The following is a 24,919-nucleotide window of genomic DNA, read 5'->3' on the forward strand; positions in this document are numbered from 1 at the left end:
AAGACGGATCTGGAAAAAGACATTTCTCATGCATTGAAGAAACAGAATAGGGCTCAGGGAGAATTACATAACAACTAGCACCAGAGAGGTAGTGTGCAGACAGCACCAGAGGAAGCTTCCTTCTTTGTATGCCTCTAACCTAGGCTGCAGAGTCTTCCAATAGTGGAAAAATGGGGAGTTTGCTATCCATAGTCCATACAGTCCTCACTCCCTTGGGGAATGTCTAGATTACATGGCTCCGTCGACGGAGCCATGTAGATGAGTTTACTAGACATAGGAAAATGAAGCAGCGATTTAAATAATCGCTGCTTCACTTACATCAAAATGGCCACCACGCTGTGCCGATCAGCTGTTTGGCAGCACAGCAGGGCAGTCTGGATGCGCCACGGTCAACAAGGGAAGCCTTTGACGACCGCTCCCTTATGCCTTGTGAAATTAGGTTTACCGGAGCGGTTGACAAAGGCTTCCCTTGTCGACCGTGGCACATCCAGACTGCCATGCTGTGCCGCCAAACAGCTGATCGGCACAGCGCGGTGGCCATTTTCATGTAAATGAAGTGGTGATTATTTAAATCACCGCTTCGTTTTCCTATGTCTAGTAAACTCATCTACATGGCTCCATTGACGGAGCCATGTAATCTAGACATACCCTTGGTGGAGGCTGAGGACATGGGTGCTAGTTCTAGCACTAGCTGTCATGGTGACATCTTGTTGAGGATGGCTGTCTACTAAGAACTGGGCTGTGATCCCCACAACACTCATTTAACATAAGATTCCAAACCACAACCAGATGGGAGCAACTTCCAGCCACTTCCAACCTCCTCTCCACTGGAATCAGGGCGAAAGGTTCTGAATCCCACCCAGAGCCGAGTCTCACTGAAAAGGACCTCCTTGTTATGACCATAAGCTTAAGAGACATACCCGGGGGGTGGGGGGGGAAGGGAGAGGGATATGGGTGAATAGCAACATCTTAGTCCTGCAACATATCAATAATTCTTCTAACAGCCACTCAGAAACAAGTCTCCTTACTTGTGTCAATGAAGACTGCGTCCACATAGATTTTGGTACAGAAGGAGCCCAAGATAAATCCACAGGCTGGTCCAAATACCAGCATTGTAAACAGGATCCCTGCAAAGAAGCAGAAGAGAACACAGGGAAATTAAACACAAGGCCCAAATCGTCCATTGAATCAAGGTCCCGCTAACGTCCATAAGCTAAGATTTGCTTCCAAAGACGACTGTAGAGCACGGAGACAGCATGCTGGTTGGACACATACTTTGAACACAAGAGATCCCCCACAATGCCCTCTGCTCTGCCCCAGCTCCTCTGAGGAAAGGGATGGGTGGGGCTAGAAGTCAAGAAGGATTTCCATCCATCTGAAGGGGTGGTTTAGACTCATTTTGGGGACCACCCAGAGCGGGAAGGGGTTCTGCCCTGTAGTCTTGGGTGTCGTTACACCGTGCAGATTTAGTTGGGAGTTCTGATACTAGCCTGTCTATAAGCACAAAATCGCAGCCTAGTTACACTCTGCAGGTGACGCCCGGCTCTTCCAGTCCCGAGTCTCCCCAAAACCATCCACACCGAGTTCTTAACTAACAGAGACTTGGACTTTTCCTTCCTTATTTGTCACCCTCTAAAGTGTGAAACCAGCCCCCAGCCTGGTAGGAGATGCACTCTCTATACATTTTACACACCAGAGACGCACTAGAGGTAAAAATGAACAAAAAGTGCAGGTAACAGAAACCTCCCAGAGTCAGAGGTGAAATAGAGAGGGGAAGCAAACACATCAAATTACACGGAAAACAAACATCAAAGTGGAACCACAGGCTTTATACTTTTAAATCAGATAAAACTCCTGTGATGATTCAAGGTACCTATTTCCTTTGACCAGTGTCCCAGCACATCCCTTCACTGCAAAGGGATCAGTGTTTCATAGATAGCTTCCTGCCTACATTTCTGCCTAGATTTCCTTCCTTTTGAATAGGGTTTCCAGCTTAGTCTCTCTCTCTCTCAGACTAGGGATGTTAAATTTTGATTAATCAGCTAATCAAGTAGTCGATAGAATTTCCACTGACTACTCGATTAGTCAATAAGGGGGAGGTGGGGCGCTCACTATCCCATCTGCGTCTCAGCCTTTGAAATGTAGTAAGAACCTCTCACGGCTCTTACTACATTTAAAAGGCAGAAAAGCAGCGGAGAACTTCTAACTGCTCTGCTTCTGCTTTTGAAATGTAGCAAGAGCCCCTTGCAACATTTCAAAAGCAGAAGCCCAGCAGTTGTAATTGGTGCCATATCCCTGCTGCGCCTCTGCTTCCCCTGCGGAGATGGTGCTGGGGGGAACCAGCTTTTAAGCCGGCTCTCCACAGCACCAGCTCCTGCTCCCCACTTGCTGCCTCTCTCTGACAGAGGCAGCAAGCGGGGGAAGGGCAAAGTGACTAGTCGAGTCACTACTCAACTATCCAATAAGCTTATGCTTATCGGATAATCAACTAGTCACTTACATCCCTATCTCAGGCTATGGTGACTCATGGTCATAGAGCAGGCAAAAAGCCCTCTTGATAGCCAGTGTCTTCCCACTAAGTGTAATGGCCCACCCTATATCTTCTCCTAGTTGTTGGAGCTAGTTTCATCCGGTTGGGGAGGCAGCCCTCCTTGACCGACTGCCCAACACCCCTCTGGGAGCTGGGAGTGAATGATGCAGCACAAATTAGGAGTATGGTTTTATACCTACAAATAAGTGAACTCGTGACGAGTCTGTATATATCCCTCATAATGAGCATCATGTTCAGAACATAGACTTTCATAAGAGACCTTCCTCGGTGTATTTTTATGCACAATAACATTGTATACAAGCAGTTAATTCAATTGCTGCTTCTTTGGGATTTGCTCCCTCTGTTATTCCATTTGGTGTTTGGACCCTGATTATTATGGTAAGTGCATCAAATAGCTTAGTAGCCAGATGCACCTCAACTGATACGTTCACTTCCCAGCATGCTTGGCTATGAGCACAAGCTACACCAGACATGGTTCTTCTCACAGGCAGATTCCACCAGGGAAATCTTCACCTGTGTCCAGCCAGGCTAAATACCGTCCATTGACCAGACAGGTCTGGATGCTTTCAGTGCCTGGAGCCAATCTATTCCTGGCATACAGAGCTGGTTTAATGTGCCTTTTCAGCTGTTTAAATGCTCCCTCCAAATTGCAGTCCCCCAACCTGCCATTTCTCTGATGTGCTCCAGCATGACAATGTTCATGAGGGTGGGTGAAGGAGGTGTACACTTGATATCAGAGGAACTGACTGGGTCACGGTCCCCAGCCCCCCCAGGAGGGGGGAGGGGAGAGGAAGGGAGGGAAGGGGCTGTGAAGCCTGAAAGAAGCTGAGTCCCTGTGCAGCTAGGACAGTTCTCCCTTTGCCTGCACTCGTCTATTGAATTCATGCTTCAGTTTGGCAGTGGGGTGCATCCCTTGTCCCGCTGTGAAGCTATCCAGAGGAGCTCACATCTTGATGGCTTAGTAACATGCTGGTTAACCACAGCCTCCCTGCCCTTTAACCCAAAGCATTATTTCATCACAGAGCACTTTCTCATCGTGCGATTCTCGGCAATCAGTGAAACGATCCGCACAGCTGGCAGCAGAGAGGAGCTGGAGGAAAGCGGTCGCCTGTTAATACCAGTGAACAACCAAGTCTACGTGAAACAAAACCACATGCCTGGACAAAAGCCTGGCTGGCTAGAATGGAAGAGTTGGCCTGGTCTGAAATAACTTTGTCTTAGTTCTGAGCATGTGTGATTTCTCCAAGAGCGCAGCTTAGCTTTACTCGCGGCAGCCGGGAAGCACAACACAACCATTATCACCACCCAGCGTCTCACATGCAAACAGAGCTCACCCATCCCAGTACCCAAATCAAGAGCAATAACAGGAGAGAGAAAGGAAGAGGCCAAGAGAAAAGAGGGTTTCAGAGGAGATTCTGATAAATGCTGAGAGGGAAAGAGGTGGCCTTGTGGTTGAAGTGCCAGGCTGGGATCTGGAAGACTGGGATTTAATTTTCCTCTCCAGTGCAAACTGTGGTGTGACCTTGGGTAAGTTCCATAGAGTAGGAATTTTAAATGTCCTTTAAAATGCACCTAAATTCTATGGATGGTCAATGGGACATGTGCTCCTAAATCACTTGGGCCCATGGGTGACCGGTATAAGAGGCAGGGGAAAGTAATTAGGAATGTAAACGGATAACTGGTTAACCAGCACCTGGTCCAGCTGGATCAGCCCTCTGCCCTGCTCCCACAGTGCAGTGCGGCACGCCCTGCCTAGCCTGACCAGGCCTAGTGCCTCCCCTGCCCAGCACAATGGGCCTGTTAACCAGTTAAACACAGAGTTTAATTGGTTAATAGTTTAAACAGGGTGGCTGGCTCCACTCACTATCCACTTCCAGCCCCCCCATTCAGCGCGGCTCTCCCAGTGTCCTGGGGCTGTTTGGGGATTCAGCCATACTGAAGCTGGGGCCACGTGCTGCCTGCCTTTCCAGGGCTAAGGAAGACTGAAGCTGCACCTCCTGTTGGAGGTGGTGGCTTGACCCACCAGTGGGGGATGAGGGGGGGTTGGCTCCCATGGGGGCCCTAATCAATAGAGGTGGTGCTTGCCTCTCTCAGCCTAGGTTCACTCATCACCCATGCTTGGTCTCCTTTGAAAATCCAAGCCTTCATCTTGTGTCCCACTTCCCCATCTGTGAGGCAAGGACACATTCACTAATGTCCATGAGGTGCTCAGACACTGTGGTGTTGGGAGTCTCTTCACAGCTCAGACACTAGGGAGATGGGCTCTCTCTCTCTGGGAAACAGGGTCCCAGGAAGACTGTTCTAAGGGGTGGGAGCTGCAAAAAAGAGTCTTTTGCCACCAGTGTAAAAATGCATATAGGAACCTGGTGCTAGGGGTTGGAGGAAGACCACAGAGGTGTCTAAAAATAAGCAGATCAACTTTCAGCTGGCCCCCGGAGTACTGAGGGGCTAGCGGGTTTGTTTATGGGTGGCTGTGATGTGGATGGACAGGGGCAGAGGGGAAGGGAGTGTCGCTAGATGCAGTGAGAGGAGACGGAGGCAGTGCTAGGTCTGGATTTGTCCAAAGAACCCCGCTGTTAACCAGGTGGATGAACTTTAAACAGGACACACTTCTTTATATCGCTAGTCTTCTAAGAGGATTCACTTGTAACGTTGCCTTGACACACTTTGAGAGTCACAGGTAACAGTGGAATAGACCTGCTGAGAAAGAGTAAGTCAGGGCCTACAGAGCATGGCTGAACTCAGAAGCTGAAGTTGAGATAAATCACATTCAATCCCCCACATTCAGAGTGTTGTGCTGGAGACAGCGAGAGAGGATCCCACGCTACCATCTGCCACATTTCAGACTCAGGCATATGGCACATCAAAGGTACAGGAGAACCTCACTAACCTGAGAACCTACGCTAAAGCTGGCAAGATCTCCCCCCACCTCTGTGCATGACAGCAAAGCCTCATGTGATGGAGACGCTTAGGGCTGTAGTTAAGTACATCACAGGGCATTGACTCAACTGCTCCATGGCAGCAGCATTCAAACCAAATGGTAACTGAATGCAGCACGTCTTACAATGCGGCATTTGGGCTTTAACAGTGTGTTTTCGCTAGTTCACAAGGTTCAGTCAGTAATTCACAGGTGCTTTGCCAGTCCACATGGGAATGGGTAAGGACCTGCTGTGTGTATATATACCCTTTCTGCAGTACTCCTCCTTAGACAGTCACTTCCCAGTCTGTATGTGTGAAAGAGATTGTTCCTTCCTAAGTGGAGTACTTTACATTTGTCTTTATTAAACTTCATCCTGTTTACCTCAGACCACTTCTCCAATTTGTCCAGATCATTTTGAATTATGACCTATCCTCCAAAGCAATTGCAACTCCTCCCAGGTTGATATCATCTGCAAACTTAATATGCATACTCTCTATGCCATCATCTACATTTATGATGAAGATACTAAACAGAACTGGTCCCAAAACAGATCCCTATGGAATCCCACTTTTGTTATGTCCTTCTAGCATGACTGTGAACCGTTAATAACTATTCTCTAAGAACAGTTATCCAGCCACTTATGCACCCACTTTATAGTAGCACCATCTAAGTTGTATTTGCCTAGTTTATTGAAAAGAAGATCATGCGAGACCATATCAAATGCCTTACTAAAGTCTAGGTATACTACGTCCACCACCTCTCCCTTACTCACCAGACTTGTTATCCTATCAAAGAAAGCTATCAGATTGGTTTGACATGATTTGTCCTTTACAAATTCACACTGGCTGTTACCTACCACCTTATTATCTTCCAGATGTTTGCAGATGAATTCCTTAATTACTTGCTCCATTATCTTCCCTGGCACAGAAGCTAAATTAACTGGTCTGTAGTTTCCTGGGTTGTTCTTATTTCCCTTTTTATAGATGGGCACTATGTTTGCCCTTTTCCAGTCTTCTGGAATCTCTCCCAACTTCCATAACTTTCCAAAGTTGATAGCTAAAGGCTCAGATACCTCCTCTACCAGCTCCTTGAGTATTCTGGGATGCATTTCATCAGGCCCTCGTGACTTGAAGACATCTAACTTTTCTAAGTAATTTTTAACATGTTCTTTTTCTATTTTAATGTCTAACCTACCCCATTTCCATTAGCATTCACTATGTTTGGCATCCCATCAATCTTCTTGATGAAAACCAAAACAAAGAAGTCATTAAGTACCTCTGCTATTTCCAAGTATCCTGTTATTGTTTCTCCCTCTTGACTGAGCAATGAGCCTACCCTGTCCTTGGTCTTCCTCCTGCTTGTAATATATTTGTAGAATATCGGGTAATGGTTAATAGTTACCCGGGAGCAGCCCCCTTCCACAGCCCACTGAGGGCAGAGGGCCCTAATCTAGACCATCCCTGACAGATGTTTGTCTAACCTGCTCTTAAAAATCCCCAATAATGGAGATTTCACAACCTCCCTAGAGCCAGAGTTTTGTTGACTACGGATCCTTTGTGAATTAGCCCAAATATGGTGCTATTACTACCTGCAGTCATATGATTAGGCTGGGTTCTGCAATTCCTTGCCTAGCACACCACATACAAGCCTACTGCACACTAGTGTAGATATAAGCAGGGGCTACCTATGAGGGCAGGTATAGTGAAGCACTCAGCATAGCCCTCTGCTATAAGCAGAAGTGAGTCTCAAAACCCTTTCCTCCTGCTTTAAAGTGTGCAGGGCTGTAAGGGAAGGGAAAAGAACAGGCACATCTGAGTGAATACTGGGTCAGAATTTCAACAGCTGCAAATTAGCCTGGCACCACCGAAGCCAGCAGAGACGGCTGCTGTAAATCAGCGTGAGAATTGGCTTTAGTGTGATCCTCAGCATAGGAGGAGACCTTAGCTAAAGTTGCACTCATTGGGCTCTCACCCAAGAAGCCCACACAGATGATCTGCTATTAGGAAGCACAATCCTTTCAGACAAACACCTTCCCCCTCCCCACATCTTATTGTTACAATAGCTACAGAGATCGAGACGAGGTCACACAAGGCAATAGAATGGCATAGAGCAGTGATGGAATCCCACAGACATCAATGTCCTAATAGGCACACTAAGGGTACGTCTAGACTACATGCCTCTGTCGCCAGAGGCATGTAGATTAGGCTACCCGACATAGTAAAATGAAGCGGTGATTTAAATAATCGCCACTTCATTTAAATTTACATGGCTGCCGCGTTGAGCCGACAAACAGCTGATCAGCTGTTTGTCGGCTCAGCGCAATAGTCTGGACGTGCGGGTGTCGACATCAAAGGTACTTGTCGACCACCCAGGTAAACCTCATCCCAGGAGGCATACCTGGGTGGTCGACAAATACCTTTGATGTCAATACCCGCACGTCCAGACTATCGCGCTGAGCCAACAAACAGCTGATCAGCTGTTTGTCGGCTCAGCGCGGCAGCCATGTAAATTTAAATGAAGCGGCGATTATTTAAATCCCCACTTCATTTTACTATGTCGGGTAGCCTAATCTACATGCCTCTGGCGACAGAGGCATGTAGTCTAGACGTACCCATAGTCAAGACTAAATTCTCACTACCCTCAGTGGTCATTGGGTATGGAGATGGAGGGTACTGCTGGGTCAGCAGACAAGCTATCCCATCAAATTCCATGGTCACCACAAGAAGAGATTATATGAATGTTCCCTCTAATCTTTTCCATCCATGTGTGGATTTTTTTCTATCTATGTGTGGAATAAATTTTTATGTGTAATGAGGCATTTGCATGTGCACCACCAATAGAAACAAAACCCTAGCTGTGGGCACTCTGCTATCAGTTGGGCGGCATTTGAATCTCTCCTGCACAGCCACACAAGCACCCAGCTTACAGGGAATGCTGGCAATATGTAGCTTTCTGCAGCTTAGAAGGAAATACACAGTCTTGAGCTAGAGCCTGGAAGGCAGGCTAAATCAGCTGTGATTTAGGCTTGACCTGTTCTCCAGAGCCAGCAGGACATTAGTTCCTTGTTTGTGACCAAGAATACAGCTGCTGATTTTCACGAAGTGTTTGGCTCTCTCTGGAGACCTGTGAACTTTCAGAGGCTGCAGTTTGCTGCTGACGCAGGTTCACTGGGTAAGTTACATGTGACATATCATGAGAGGCCAAATCCTAAAATCCTTAATCCTCCAATAACGTGGTGGTTGAAGTTAGTGGGAAACTGGGCTGAAGGAGGAGTGAGTTTTGTCTCATGGAGTTTTTCAGTACAGCCACAAGTCCCAGTTTCAGCTGTATCAGACTCCAAGAGTACGCAAGCAGGCCTAAGAAACCGGAAACTGGTTAATCGTGTTCTTGATACAATTTGTATCAAGTACATGATTAGTCAATAAGCTGCATCTCTGCTGTTTAAATATAGTAGGAGCACTAGCTCCCGGACTGCTGCAGCCCTGCTTTTTAAGCTGGCTATCCCCAGCACTGGCTCCTGCTTCCTCCCCTTGCTGCCTAGGCTAATCGGGTAGTCAACTACTTGAGTAGTCATTTACATCCCTCAGAATCAGAGTTTGGTTTGGGACTGCAATGACTGAGAAAGGGACAGAGACAGATGAGAGAGAAAGACATCAGCATATGAAAAAGAGGGCCCATTTTCTAAAGCAGGGAGCAAACAAGAAGGTGGTATGCGAACTAATAAAACAAGAGACTGGTAAGAATGAACGCTGGAAAACTCTTCACTCTGACATTTCACCGCTAGAGGGTGCTGTGGGATTAAAGTGTCTACTAAAAGAACAGGAACTTTTAAGATATATTTAGCTAAGACATTAAATTATCTTTTACCTTCAGGTTAATTGAAACCCTCCTCCCAAAGTTAACTGTATTTTTGACTTCCCTTAAAGTTTACTCTAAAATCAAGTCTACAACAAGCTTCCCCCATGCTCCTCTTCAGAGATTCCCATCCTCACATGCTTCGTGTAATAACAAAACATTGCAGTATTATTGTTTATAACAAAATATAACTCATATGAAGGGTCCCAAAGCACAGCCCATATGCACTGCTATTCTGCACTCACCAGGGAGGTGGAGAGGAAAGACAGTCCACTGGGTAGGTTGATAGCTTCAAATTTGAGGGAGAAACGTTCAGTTTCACGCATGACTTTGGGTGGGCCACTTGGGTTCTCTGTGCCTCAGTTTCCCATGTGTGCAGTAGGCATTACAGCTCTGCCATACTTCGCAGGGTGCTGTGAGGAAAGATACACTGTGAGGTGCTCAGATAGGGGGCCATTTAAGTACCTAAGATAGGTGGAGTATGACAGAGGTTCCACAGACCATGCCACAATGTACAGCAGTTTGGGATAGGAGCTGAAGAATACTACATCCAGATTTAGGGGTAAATCTAGGCAGATTTAGCTCAGGTTAAAGTTTGCCAATCACACCCTTTCTCTCACAACGAACACCCTGTGATCTTTAATGATCTCGCTCATTAAGAATCCCTCCCCCCTCCTCCCATCAGCAACAAAGAGCCCCTAATGCTATCTACTTCTTAGTAGAGACAGGCCTGGATCAACACACTGTCCCAAACTTGGGAGGTAGGGGGTACAGTATGGAAAGCAGGGTGTTTTAAAATCCTGAATCCTGTGGCCTGGCTTATCTATCCCCATTTGTTAGGCCTTTTCCAGGTTTGTCACTGGTGCTCCTGGTTATAGGGCCAGCTGCACTCACTCCAGCCTGCCCTCTGGTTTCCCAGGTAACATTCACCTGTTGTGCCTCAGGTTTAACTAACTGGGAGAGGTTCTCTTTTTCACCATTTGACAATGACAGAGCCAGGCAGGAACTAGTTTTCCCATCCCAAGAAAATGTTTGAGATTTCCTAACCCAAATCAGGATGAAAAGTCACAAGGTAGAAAATTTTCCACTAACAGACACACCGATAAATAAATAAATAATAAAATGGTTCAAGTATTTTGCTTTTATTTCAAGATCTTAATTTTAAAAAACCCTTACATGTATAGCTGATGAGATCACATGTATAAAAAGCTGTGAAGGTGACATCCTTGTGGCTAAGATCAAACACAGTAACAATTTATTTTAGGAGCTCTTTAATAACTAACTTTTGTCAAATTGAAAGTCATTTCAAACAGAAATAAACCTTTTTTTCCTGCTACAAAAATGTCACCTTTTCCAATTTTTTTTCAAAATGAAAAATTTATTGAAAAAAATCTTCCCTTTCCCACAAGTTTTGGTTTCAACAAATCAGCATTTCCCAACCAAAAAAGTTAATCAAAAAATTCCTGACCAGCTCTAATCAATGGTAATAAAAAAACCTAGGGCTTTCTCAGTAGTGAGTATCATTAGAACCCTTCAAACCCTGTACAGAGGGGAACGGAGGAGCGAGAGGAAGGATCATTACCCCCATTGCATGTAAGGAGAAACCGAGGCACAGGGAAGGTGAAGTGAACCGCCCAAAGTCTCTCAGTAGGTCAGCCACAGTGTGGCAAATGAATAGATTTGAATGCAAGGATGCTGATGTTGGAGTGGAGCTCAATCTTTAGGCAAACCCTGTGAAATGCTGCTGCCTAAAAGATATTGATGCAAAGTCAAATTCCCTGTGTTTGCAATGAGAAGGGCTGAAGCATCTGTCTTAAATCCATGTATAGGTAGGACCTCTCTGGTCCGACACCCTCAGGACCTGACCGATCCCTAACGAGGGAATTTGCCGGACAAGGAGGTCCCCTGTTACTGGATCCGCAGATCACCTTCCCTCCCAGCTGCTGGCCCCAGCCGCTCCCCCACCATGTTGTTGCCATTGCTGGCCCGACCCCCACTACCTAAGCTGCCACAATTGCACACCCCAGCCCTGCTACTTGAGCTGCAGTGGCCCCTGCTGTGCTACCAGGGCTCCGGTGCTAGTCCCAAACCCAGGCTCAGAGCCACCAGCCCTCTTGCCACTGGGGATCCCAGCCGGGACTCCCTGCTCCAGGAACACCTGTCGTCCTGCCGAATCATGGATGTTGCTGAATGAGGGAGTCCTGGTTTTGGGAGGTCCAACCTGTAGCACATTAACATGGAAAAGCAGGGCTGGATTACCCAATAGGCAGACTAAGCACGTGCTTGGGGCACCAGCAAAGCAGGAGCACCAAAAAAAAAAAAAAAAAAAAAAAAAAAAAGAAGAGATTTTACGGTATAGTATTCTTTTTATTTTGAATTACATATGGGGGGGAGGAGAGGGCACCATAATCTTTTCAGTGCTTAGGGACTCTAAAGGTCTTAATCTGGCCCTGTGGAAAAGTAATTCACAGCAGAAATGCATCCTGGCTGGAAGAAACAACACACCAAAGTTGAAAAATACATGGACAAACATGCCTACAGTTTAGGGAACCTGTTTCACCTTTGTTTTCAGGAAGAGATCACTAAGAAGAAGAATAGCTCCAGGTCGCAAAGGTGGGCTGGATAAAAAGACAATAGATTAGGGAACAAGCAGCAACTCACTTCAAAGCCTTCCAGTACTAAACACTAAATACCCGTTCTACTGAAAGGACTTCAGCAAAAGAAGAGTGCACCTTCCAAAGACGAATGAAGCAGATCAGAGAAAAGCCAGAAAGCTTGGCTGCAATTTTTATAGGGAAGCCATGCAGAGAACCATCTGCCATTTTACTGCTCTGCCAGCAGCCTCTGAGGGGAGATTGGAGCTGTGGGAAGCTAGGTTGTGCCCAAAGCAAGAGATGGCTATATTTCACAGCATTCCCGACAAGTGACAGGTGCATAGTACGAGAGCAGGTGGGAATATTTTCTTATCCACAGTGCATTCATGCAAGGCTATTCAGAAGCCACAACTTTAGGTAAGGTCACATAACCATTTTCATTCCTAACCTCCCATTTTCACTCGCTCAGACATTTCCCAGGCTTGGTCTCTGCCCAAGGTGGAATTTATTTTAGAGAATGACTGAGACAGAATGGTTGAGCTGTTTTTGAAGAGAGCAACATACAATACTTATGCACCTTGACTCCCTGGTGAATATAGCTTTAAATACTGCTCCCTGCAAGATTTAGAGATAGTGACTTAGGACCTGATGAAATAGGGCATTTGTGTTTGTGCTTATCTTTAACCACTGACTTCAAAGAAACTTTCCATGTGCGTAAAGAAGAGCGTTCCTGTATACTGGGGCCTTATGCAGGTCGTGAGCCTCAGCCAAGAGACAATGAAAGAAGAAAGGTTAACAAGGGGGATGAGAGGTAAAGTGACACAGCAGGTGTGTGGAAGCATCCTAGGATAAATATAAATACATAAACAGATGTTTTTATTTAGCACGTGGCCCTCAGATGTCGGCGTCCTTTTATCACGCTTATCAGAAGCCAGTGTAGAAAAGGGCAGCTGTATAAAAAGCTGTGAAGGTGACATCCTTGTGGCTAAGATCAAACAGAGTAACAATTTATTTTAGGGGCTCTTAATAACTAGCTTCTCTCATTAAGCATGGCCATTTATTCAGTAAACCTTTCCCCATGAGAGACAATATGCCTATAGAATCATAGAATACTAGAACTGGAAGGGACCTCGAGAGATCATCAAGTCCAGTCCCCTGCCCTCACAGCAGGACCAAGCACCGTCTAGACCATCCCTGATAGATGTCTATCCAACCTGTTCTCCCATGATGGAGATTCCACAATCTCTCTCTAGGCAATTTATTCCAGTGTTTAACCACCCTGAAACAAAGTTTTTCCTGATGTCCGACCTAAACCTCCCTTGCTAAAGTTTAAGCCCACTGCTTCTTGTCCTATCATCAGAGGCCACGGAAAACAATTTCTCCCCCCTGACCCTCCCCCCCTTTCTCTGACAGTCTTTTAGATACGGGCAGTCCCCGAGTTACGCGGATCCGACTTACGTCGCATCCGCAGTTACGAACGGGGCTTTTCTCGCCCCGGAGGACGGGAGCAGTGGGACGCTGACTTGGGGACACCTGGGGTAGAGCAGCTGGGGTGCTGCCGGGTTGGTCCCCGCAGCGCTGAGGTGCGGCACTGCGGGGACCTACCCAGCAGCACCCCAGCTGCTCTGTCCCAGGCATCCAAATTCAGCCGCTGTTGAAACTGATCAGCGGCTGATTCCAGGAAGCCCAGGGCAGAGCAACTCTGCCTTGGGCTTCCTGTAGTCAGCCGCTGGTCAGTTTCAGCAGCAGCTGAATCTGGACGCCAGTTGCAACTTACATACAAATTCAACTTAAGAACAAACCTACAGTTCCTATCTTGTACGTAACCCGGGGACTGCCTGTACTTGAAAACTGCTATCATGTCCCCTCTCAGTCTTCTCTTTTCCATACTAAAAAACCAAACTCCTTCAGCCTTCCCTCATATCTCATGTTTTCTAGACCTTTCATCATTTTTGTTGCTCTTCTCTGGATCATCTTCAATTTCTCCACATCTTTCTTGAAATGTGGTGCCCAGAACTGGACATAATACTCCAAATGAGGCCTAATCAGTGCCGAGTAGAGTGGAAGAATCATAGAACACTAGAACTGGAAGGGACCTCGAGAGGTCATCTAGTCCAGTCCCCTGCCCTTATGGCAGAATGACTGCTCGTGTCTTGCTCACAACACTCCTGTTCATGCATCCCAGAATCATGTTTGCTTTTTTTGCAACAGAGTCATAATATTGACTCATATTTAGCTTGTGGTCCACTATTACCCGTAGATCCCTTTCTGCAGTACTCCCTCCTAGACAGTCACTTGCCAGTCTGTATGCGTGAAAGAGATTGTTCCTTCCTAAGTGGAGTACTTTGCATTTGTCCTTACTAAACTTCATCTTATTTACCTCAGACCATTTCTCCAGTTTGTCTAGATAATATTGAATTATGACCCTATCTTCCAAAGCACTTGCAACCCGTCCCAGCTTGGTATCATCTGAAAACTTAATAAGTGTACTCTCTATGCCATCATCTAAATTGTTGATGAAAATATTGAACAGAACTGGTCCCAAAACAGACTCCTGCAGAACCGCACTTGTTATGCCCTTCCAGCAAGACTGTGAACTGTTAATATCTTCTCTTGGAGAATGGTTAATGATTATATTTTGCTGCCTTGGCTTTCTTACTTTCAACACATTAAATGCTCAGGATCAAGTATTACTATAACTTTCTTTTTTGTTTAAAAAATTGATTGGAGAGTTCACAGATTGAAGTAGATCCTACTAAGAGAAAACAAAATAAATGCTAATGCAAGACCAGAGGGAATCCCACATAGAATTTGAACCTGCAACTATCTGTACAAAACTCCCATCTATTAGTAAAATGACTGTGCTGCAAATAGTAAAATTAACTCAGTTAAAAAAGAAACAAAGCATTTTCAGATGTCACGTAAGCCAACAGAAGGTGCTTTTGCAATCCCAAGAACTAGCAGAGGACTAAAACTGACAAAAATCTCATTAATGATTTCACTGTACATATGGACTATACATATACAGAGACTGTGTGATGCTTCAGGACTGTATAATTAATACAACATAATTGTAGCATTGGAAGTATACAAAGACACAAGCTGCTTTTAAGGTTGATGCCAGAGTGGAACAAAGGTGTCTGATAAAATCAAAGACTGTATGTGGTGAGACATCAATGCCATGAGTGCCATTCTAGCTACACAAGATCATCAAAGAACAACAATCAATCTCCTTTTTCTTTATGAGAAAGAAATGTCCTGCCCTTCCCTTATGAGGTTTAGGAAACACTGGGCAGCTTGATTGCCTATAGGATCTCAAAAAAGACATGGCAAGGATCAATCATTACGTCATACCAGCTTAGAGGAAAGTAGAAGGGCTATAAATCCTGAGTTCTTAATCTGGCCCTGCCACTGATGCACTCTGTGGTATTGCCAAGTCCCTTTGCTTCACCGTGCCTCAGTTTCCCCACTTTAAAAATGGCCCAATACATCTAGTGTTGCTAACTCTCATGACATGTTGTTTTACATAAAGCCCCAAATCTCAGAGGCATGTGCACGGGTGAGAATCTCTTTTCTTTTCTTTTCTTTTCTTTTCTTTTCTTTTCTTTTCTTTTCTTTTCTTTTCTTTTCTTTTCTTTTCTTTTCTTTTCTTTTCTTTTCTTTTCTTTTCTTTGTCCTTCTGGTTGCAGGGACGAGCCTGGAATCACAATTTGACCCAAGGGCACCTAAAGGCTCAGGAGGAAAAGAAAAGATCCTCACATTTGTAGATTTAAAAAAAAAATCACATTACTCAGAGACCCGACTCATGAATTTCAAATCCTTGGAGCTAGTGATACTATAGTACTGACCCAGCCGTTGGGGCTGTGTGAGGATTGATTCGTGGATGTCTGTGCAGTGCTCTGAATGTGTGGTATTATTAGGGATTCCAAAATGAATCTTTGGGGGTTGAGATAGGCCTTTAAAATGAAACAACATAGTCTTGGCAACTGAGGTCAAATGTGCAAGTTCGTATACTCATAGTTCTGCCAGGTGTCCCTAGGCAAGTCCCTTTACTCTCTGTGCCTCAGTTCCCTACCTGAAAAATTGGGATAACTATCCTGTCCTCCTTTGTAAAGCACTCTGAGATCTATTGATGGAAAGGACCTTAAGGGCAAATTATTATCTTTAGCATATCAGAGACTCTGCCACTGAGTGGTCCTGGTCAAATTAACTTATTCACCACCTTACCTCGTATAGAGTTGTTAACTTTTCCCTGCTTCACCAGGCATACATGCTGCTGAGTTATTGCCTGTATTGAGTGCTAATTTTGATTGTTATCTCTAGCTCCTCACCACAGCCTAGAAATTATTACTGTTTAAGCAAGCTGACACTAATTTAACCGTATGCTCCTATATTAAAACCAACCTGAATGCCAGTTATTCAAACACTCTAAGTATGCCTAAATAATAAGCAAATTGACTACATCCAAACAGTAATAAACCACTTCTAAGCATCTGTCAAGGCTGTTCCCCATTCTGGCACTTCAAGTGCAGAAGGCGAGAATTCACAAGAGACCTTAAAATACCTTGTGTCTATGGAGAGGTGAATAAAGAAAAGTTATTTATTAGTTCCCATAATATAAGAACTAGAGGACACCAAATGAAATTAATGGGTAGCAGGTTTAAAACTAACAAAAGCAAGTTCTTCTTCACGCAGCGCACAGTCAACCTGTTTAACTCCTTGCCAGAGGAGGCTGTGAAGGCTAGGACTATAACAGAGTTTAAAAAAGAGCTAGATACATTCATGTAGGTTAGGTGCATAAAAGGATATTAGCCAGGGGGTAAGGAATGGTGCCCCTGGCCTCTGTTTGTCAGAGGCTGGAGAGAGATGGCAGGAGACAATTTGCTTGATCATTGTCTTCGGTCCACTCCTTCTGGGGCACCTGGTACTGGCCACAGTCAGAAGACAGGATACTGGGCTAGATGGACCCAGTATGGCCTCACCCAGTATGGCCGTTCTTATGTTCATATGTTCTTACCTGGTACCCAATCAACTGTGTTTTCTTTCTATTGTTTCAGCTCAACCTTAAACAAGTGAACACTAACATTTCAAAGGGTCACTACATGTTTAATTCTTCTTTCTCATGATCTCGTTCTTTCTGAACACATGCTTTGGGGCTATTTGCTCATGGTATATCCAAACTTGATTGAAATCAATAGTTCAGCCAGATCTAAACGGGTCCTAAATTCCCACACCAAAGTCTTTCTCGTCACCTTAATGCCTGCTGGGCAACTGTTCAAGATAAGGTTGCCAATTCTCTAGCACTGTCCTGGAGTCTCCAGGATTTAAAGATTAATCTTGACTTAAAGATCATGTCGTGGGATAAAACCTCCAAGAATAAGTCCATCCAAAACTGGTAATCCCAGCTGAAGGGAGGGGTCTGCATGGAGAAGGGGTGATGTGAGTAGATGGATATATCATCTCTCAGGGCTCTATGTGAGGTGAACAGGGTGGCTGAGTCTAGACTGGCAAGTTTTTCCGCAGCTGCTTTTGCAGAAAAACTTGCCAGCTATCTACACTGGCCACTTGAATTTCCGCAAGAACACTGACTTCCTACTGTCTTAAGTTTTTTTGCGCAAAAAATCCCCAATCGCGAAAATGGCAATCGGGGCTTTTTTGTGGAAAAGCGCATCTAGATTGGCACGGACGCTTTTCTGCAAAAAGTGCTTTTGTGGAAAAGCGTCTGTGCCAATCTAGACGCTCTTTTCCACAAATGCTTTTAACGGAAAATTTTTCCATTTGTGGAAAATCATGCCAGTCTAGACGTAGCCGGTGTGTTTAACAAGCCATAGTGTTGTAACTCATAGAGGAGGAGAGAAGGAATCACTGCTCAGGTTGGGGATCTACTCAGCACGGAGAGGCAGGGAGCTTAGATTTAGACCAGCTCACATCACACAGCTTCCGAGCAAGACACAAACGCAACTTGCAAGCTCATAAAAAGTCCGAGTATCACTTTCAAGAGCACCTTTGTGACTTAGCAACAGTGACTCAGGCACCTAAGTCACAGAGGTGCCTCTGACAAGATTACCCACTCTCTCCACTGACAACCAGGCACACCCATCCCTACCCACCACAACAAAAACATCTTCCCTTCTGGAGAAACCAAGCGACAGCATGGGAGTGGAATTCCAGAGTTCAGAATCCCCTGAGAGCAATCCGCCTCCAGATCTACAGGCTACAGGCAAAAGCATCTTGGCTGGCTTCAAACACAGCGACAGAACTTGGGGGCAAAGGGGAATAAAGTGGAAAAGGCAGGTAAGAATTGCCCTGGGCACCTTCCCAACAACAGACAAGTTTCTGGCATCACTCCAGGTGCTAGTGTTGGTCTGTGAAGAAGCCATGGCTGATCTGGACTGCTGAGATCCAGAACCAGCATGCCCCTGGTTCCAGGAAATCAGGGTATATACACTGTGCCTGGCTTGGAAGGAAGCACGTGGGCAGAGTGCTGACAGATCTCCACGCTGCACTCTCGCAGACACCAGCTGCAATATCTACTGTGCCTTTCTGCACCAAGCAGCAGAATGAAAGCAGCTCACAGCATACTCTCTGGCAGGGGTAGGGAACTTTTTTAGGCTGACCCCAAAATCAGTCAGGGACCGCACACAGTGAGAAGCAAGCAAACAAACAAAAAAAAACAACCCACCTCACTGATGTGGCCCCTGACTGAGAAGGAGAAAGACACTCCTCACATTCTCCTTGCACACCAGAGTCTAGAGGGGGCCAGGCTTGTAGATTTTGTGAGCTCCGTGGGAGAATGGCAGGGGGCTGGTATGCCGTGCAGGGTCCCCAATGCCCTGAGCCATGAGGGCCAGATCCAGGCAAGGCAGTGGCTGAAACCAGCCCCCGGGCCTTAGGTTCCCCACCCCACTCTACAGCTAACCAGGACCTTCCTGTGTCTTGTAGGCATTTTTATTCCCACGCATGGATCAAGGAAACTAGAGAGAAAATGTTGGCTCATTTGACATAACTGCCAGGCCGCTCCCTCCAGGAGACCTCCAGTCAGTCACTTGAATGCCTTTTGCCTCAGTCAGCCCGACTGGAGAAGCCAATAGAAAGAAGGGGCTTCTCTGAAATCTGGATGTTGCTGCCTCGGAGCTGAGCTTTCCTGAAGGAGCACATTAAAACGATCAGAGGACACTTGTCCCACAGCTTTTTTACATGTAGGCCCTACGGCCATTTTTATTTTAAATCTGCCAACAACACTGATGTCAGGAAAACCAGCCCCATGGGTATTTGCTAAGACACAAGCTTGATTTTGCTGTCTTGAGTTAATGGCTGCCAGGGATGCAGGCTCGGGTCCGGAGCCTGCACTGTGGCACGCAAACAGAAAAAAATAGGTTCAATGGGGCAGATCCTCAACCCTCTCCTCCCCCCCCCCTTGCAGCTGCCTGCCATGGCATAGGGGACACATCGTGGGTGGGTGAGGGGCAAGACTGGGTGTGTGGTGGGAGGGGCCTGCACTCCTGTGATTCCTGCCTGATGGCAAGATCTCAATGGGGACTGTTGCTGTCAGCCCCAGGATCAGTGAATAGGTGGCTTAGAGGCATCTTCTTTCCCCACAGCTCCTCACCCCAGGTTTTGAGTCCAGAGTCTGGCCCAATGTATAATTTTTTCAGCTTGGATGGGAGTGCTGCCCCATGGCTAAAGAGAGGAAGGCAGGCACTGGGTCTACTAGATCCTACTCCTGGCCCAATCACTGACTCTTAACAGATGTTTTTTATTTCTTTGGTTTGAAGGGAAAATAAAAAAAATCCCCCTAAACATCCTGATTGGAAAATGTTTAAATTCTTAGTTGTTGAGAGTGGTCCTAAAGAGATCATTCAATGGCAGAAAATGGATGTGGGCACGTGTGTATGGTGCGGGGAGGAACTTCATGCACGTGTGCTTGTGTAGCACTGGAATTGGAATTTTGTAACTAAGAAGTCAGTTATATTAAATGTATATTATAGCAAAAGTTTGGATTAAACTTAATACAAGATGTAGGCCTCACACAGGCCAGGAAGCTTTGCTAACTTAGCTCCAGCTCTGTGTGATGTTAGCATGTTAAAGTGAAGGGATGGAATATTGTATTACTGGAACAGTGTGACGCTGTTGCAAAAAAAGCCAACATGATTCTAGGATGCATTAACAGGTGTGTTGTGAGCAAGACACGAGAAGTCATTCTTCTGCTCTACTCTGCACTGATTAGGCCTCAGTTGGAGTATTGTGTCCAGGTCTGGGTGCCACATTTCAAGAAAGATGTGGAGAAATTGGAGAAGGTTCAGAGAAGAGCAACAAGAATGATTAAAGTTCTAGAGAACATGAACTATGAAGGAAGACTGAAAGAATTGGGCTTGTTTAGTTTGGAAAAGTGAAGATTAAGAGGGGACATGATAGCGGATTTCAGGTGTATAAAAAGGATTCACAAGGAGGAGGGAGAAATCTTGTTCTTCCTCGCCTCTGAGGATAGAACAAGGAGCAATGGACTTAAACTGCAGCAAAGGAGGTTTAGGTTGGACATTAGGAAAAAGTTCCTAACTGTCAGGGTGGTTAAACACCGGAATAAATTGCCTAGGGTGGTTGTGGAATCTCCATCTCTGGAGATATTTAAGAGTAAGTTAGATAAATGTCTATCAGGGATGGTCTAGACAGTACTGGGTCCTGCCATGAGGGCAGAGGACTGGATTTGATGACCTCTCGAGGTCCCTTCCAGTCCTAGTATTCTATGATTCTATGATTAATATATTGTGACGTTACTATTAGATAAGGCCTTGCAGTAGATAGAAAGAAGTTTAATGTTGAAAGACTTTGTAACTTTGTTAAAGTGATTTAGAAGTACCCCTTTGTTCTGTGTGGCAATTCTGTAAATATATAGTTTGTGTGAATGAGAGAGAGAAAGTTTTAGGAGAGATAAGGGTGAAGGCCACTGCATGCTCAAATGGTCAGAGGAGGGGCTGGAGACTCAGACGTACCAAATAATTATCAACTAAGGGTATGTCTACACTACCCCGCTAGTTCGAACTAGCGGGGTAATGTAGACATATTGCACTTGCAAATGATATGCAAGGGGATTTGAATTTCCCGGGCTTCATTTGCATAAACTGGGCACCGCCATTTTTAAATCCCTGCTCGTTCGAACCCCGTGCCGCGCGGCTACACGCGGCACAAACTAGGTAGTTCGGACTAGGCTTCCTAGTCTGAACTACCATTACTCCTCATTCCACTGAAAATGTGGAAATGGTAGAGATATTTAATGTCTTCTTTGTTTTGGTTTTCACAAAGAAGGTTGGCGGTGATTGGATGTCTCACATAGCAAATGCCAGTGAAAATGAATTAGAATCAGAGGCTAAAACAAGGAAAGAACAAGTTAAAAATTGCTTAGACAAATTAGACATCTTCAGGTCATTGGGCCTGATGAAATACATTCTAGAATACTCAAGGAGATGACTGAGGAGATATCTGAGCCATTGATGATTATCTTTGAAAAGTCATGGAAGACTGGGAGAGATTACAGAAGACTGGAAAAGGGCAAATATAGTGCCCATCTATAAAAAGGGAAATAAAGACAACCTGAGGAATTACAAATTAGTCAGCTTAATTTCTGTACCTGGAAAGATAATGGAGGAAATAATAAAGCAATCAATTTGCAAACATCTATAAGATGATAAGGTGATAAGTAACAGTCAGTAGGGATTTGTCAAGAACAAATCATGTCAAGCCAACCTAATAGTCTTCTTTGACAGAATAACAAATCTTTTGGATGGGGGTAAGCAGTAGACATGATATATCTTGACTGTAGTAAATCTTTTAATACTGTCTCCAATGACCTTCTCATAAACAAATTAGGGAAATGCAACCTATGTGGATCTACTATAAGGTTGGTGCAAAACTATTTGGAAAATCCTTACGCAGGAGCAGTTATAAATGGTTCACAGTCACACTGGAAGGACATAATGAGTGGAGTTCTGCAGGGATCAGTTCTGCGACCGGTCCTGTTCAGTATCTTCAATGATTTAGACAATGGCATAGGGAGTATGCTTATAAAGTTTGTGGATGATACCAAGCTGGGAGGGGTTGCAAGCGCTTTGGAGGATACAATTTTAATATAAAATGAGCTGGACAAACTGGAGAAATGTCTGAAATTAAGAACAGGATGAAATTCAAGAAGGACAAATGTGAAGTACCCCACTTAGGAAGGAACAATCAGTAGCACACATACAAAATAGAAAGTGACTAGTTGGGAAGGGATCAGGGGGGTCATAATGGACTATAAGTTGTGAATCAGCAATGTAACACTGTTGCAAAAAAGCAGACATAATTCTGGGATGTATTAATAGGTATTTCGCAAGCAAGACTCAAGAAGTAATTCTTCCACTCTACTCTGCAGAGAGCAGACCTCAACTGGAGTATTGTGTCTAGCTAGTTCTGGCATCACATTTCAGGAAAGATGTGGATAAAATAGAGCCAGTCCAGAGAAGAGCAACAAAAAAGATTAATGGTCTAGAAAACAACATGACCTATGAGATAAGACTGAAAACAAATGGGTTTGTTTACTCTAGAAAAAAGACTGAGGGGGGACATGACAACAGTTTTCAAGTACATAAAAAGTTGCTACATGGAGGAGGGAGAAAAATTGGTCTTTTTAATACCTGAGGACAGGACAAAAACCAATGGGCTTAAATTGAAGCATGGGAGGTTTAGGTTGGACATCAGGAAAAACTTCCTGTCAGGGTAGCACTGGACTAAATTTCCGGAGAGGTTGTGAAATCTCCATCATTGGAGATTTTTAAGAGCTGGTTAGACAAACACCCGTCAGGAATGGAATAGCTAATACTTAGTCTTGTCCTGCGTGCAGAGGACTGGACTAGATGACCTCTTGAGGTCTCTTCTAGTCCCATGATTCTAACTCCCAGTAGGCTCAAATGGAGATAGGGCTGTTCAGCCATTTGCTGGGCTGGGCCATTGGGATAAGGGGCAGATCTCATAGTTGAGTAGAAAACCATTTGTTCCTTGCTGGATGACAAACTGCCTGTTTGAGCGGGTTATTATTGAAGGCCTGGAGGAAGGGATTGGTCCTGCTTTGGCCAGGGGGCTGGACTCGATGACCTCCTGAGGTCTCTTCCAGCCCTAGGAGTCTATAATTCCATGAAAGTGTGTCTTCTGAAGGGAGAGCTGAATGAGGTGCAGCTAGCTGTTTGGTGCACCTGGCCTCACTCCTGGGGACCTGGCTGCCGCCCCACACTGTGGGCTTTTATAGTGAAGAGCCCACAGCGCGCCACAGTAGCTGGCTTCCTGGGGGCTGAGGAGGCACCCCTCACCATCCTTCCCTCCTTAGTCCCACCCAGCTGCAGACCCCCCAAAACTGCTTACCCATGTAATGGCTGGGATTTTTAAGGGTTACCCAGTTACTGGTTTTAAACCGACTTATCATCCACAACTGAATTGCTTAACAAGGACTCACTTTGTCCTTGCGGCCCAGATAAAGGACTGCCCAGCACTTGGAGCTCCCACAGGATAACTTTGTGCTGACTGGCTCACATGACAATGTGTTCTGTTCATGGTCACTCAGCAACAAACGATTTGCTGCCTCGGGCACTAAGTTTACCGAGGGAGGAAACTTCTCCTGGGAAGGAACTTAGTGAAACTTTCCCAATAAAGGCCAGGCAAACTAGCTGTGGACAAATTGGAGGAGAGTGGGGGCTAAAAGCCAGTGCATACTAGCAGGGATGCACTTTGCAGGTACACTGCTGGAATCTGAGTTTCTTCTGCACCGCACGGCAACAGCATTAGCTTTTGAGCCTGACCTCAGCGTGATACATGCTTTTTGCCAGTAGGGACTAGCACTCAAGTCAAGTAATTTCGGGGCATTCCCTAACTCTAGAGTCTGCCACAAGCATCTCAGTACTTTAACCATCTCTCTTTCTCATGCTCTCTCTCTCACTTCCCTGACCTCTCCATTTTCTTCCCGCTTCCTCCTATCTTCAGATGGCTTAATCATCCTCTGGCAGTTTAGAAGACCAGCTCCTGAGCCCAGATCCTCAACTGGTGTAAATCAGTACAGTGCCTTTGATTTCAGCAGAGCTACTCTGAGATGCACTAGTTCAGTGTTTCTCAACCTTTTTTTAATAAAGTATCCCTTTTCCCCCCCAAAGAAATAATTATAAGTACCCCTTTTAAAAAAAATTATAAGTAACCCCAGTACCTACAGTTTTCAGACACACAAAATTTTTTTCTACTATTGCAACACATTTGTTTAAACAACTTAATCGTAGCAGAGCAGGCAATAACATTTTTGGGTGCAAAAAGTACAAAAATAAGAAAGTGCTGTAAAACTTAAAACAAAAATTCAGTTTCCTCCAAATTTCAGTTGTGTTGATGTACCCCCCAGACTCCTCTCAAGTACCCCTTAGGATACTCATACCACTGATTGAGAAACATTGCACTAGCTGACTTCTAGTCCTTGCACTATGCAGGGATTCCTGGAAGGCACGGGGCAGAAATCTGGTTTGATCATTTCTTGTAGTCAAACCCTCTCTAGTCATAATGCACCCCATTCCTCTAGAAACACAACATGCCAGTTCAGCATATGCATGAAGTTCCCCTTGTTTCATGTCTTTCTGGCCCTACAGGATGCAGCTCCTGATATTTCTCCAAACCCATTGGTAGAACCCTGCATGGATACAAAATTTTGTATCCCCATCCACATCTGCATCTGCAGAAGTGAGCTGTGGATAGTAGGGAAGTTAGAGTATAACCAACTAAGCGATAAGCTGCTGCTTATTGGTTACACTCTGACGGCTCTTGGGGAGGCGACTTCGCTGCGACAGGGCAGCCACCTTCCCGGGAGCTGGGCTGGTAGGGGCTGGCAGCCCTGCTCCGGGAGAGGCTTTGTTGTGGGCTCGTGTAAGTGCTGAGATTTTCAGTGGTTACACAGTTACCCTATTACATGATTTTTAATATCCCTAGCAGATACTTGCGGAT

General features: G+C 45.3%; 1 protein-coding gene across 3 annotated transcripts in view; it reads right to left on the reverse strand.

Moving 5' to 3' along the window:
- Window positions 1–24,919, reverse strand: part of SLCO3A1 (solute carrier organic anion transporter family member 3A1) — a 271,929-nt gene that overhangs the window by 68,897 nt on the left and 178,113 nt on the right. For all 3 annotated transcript variants that reach the window (XM_075897022.1, XM_075897019.1, XM_075897020.1), the window contains exon 3: window positions 1,029–1,127. In XM_075897022.1, coding sequence (XP_075753137.1) covers window positions 1,029–1,127 — 99 coding nt within the window. The remainder of the gene's footprint in view (window positions 1–1,028; window positions 1,128–24,919) is intronic.

The sequence above is a fragment of the Pelodiscus sinensis genome, chromosome 14 (genome assembly GCF_049634645.1).
Source record: "Pelodiscus sinensis isolate JC-2024 chromosome 14, ASM4963464v1, whole genome shotgun sequence".
NCBI classification, from domain to species: Eukaryota; Metazoa; Chordata; order Testudines; family Trionychidae; genus Pelodiscus; species Pelodiscus sinensis.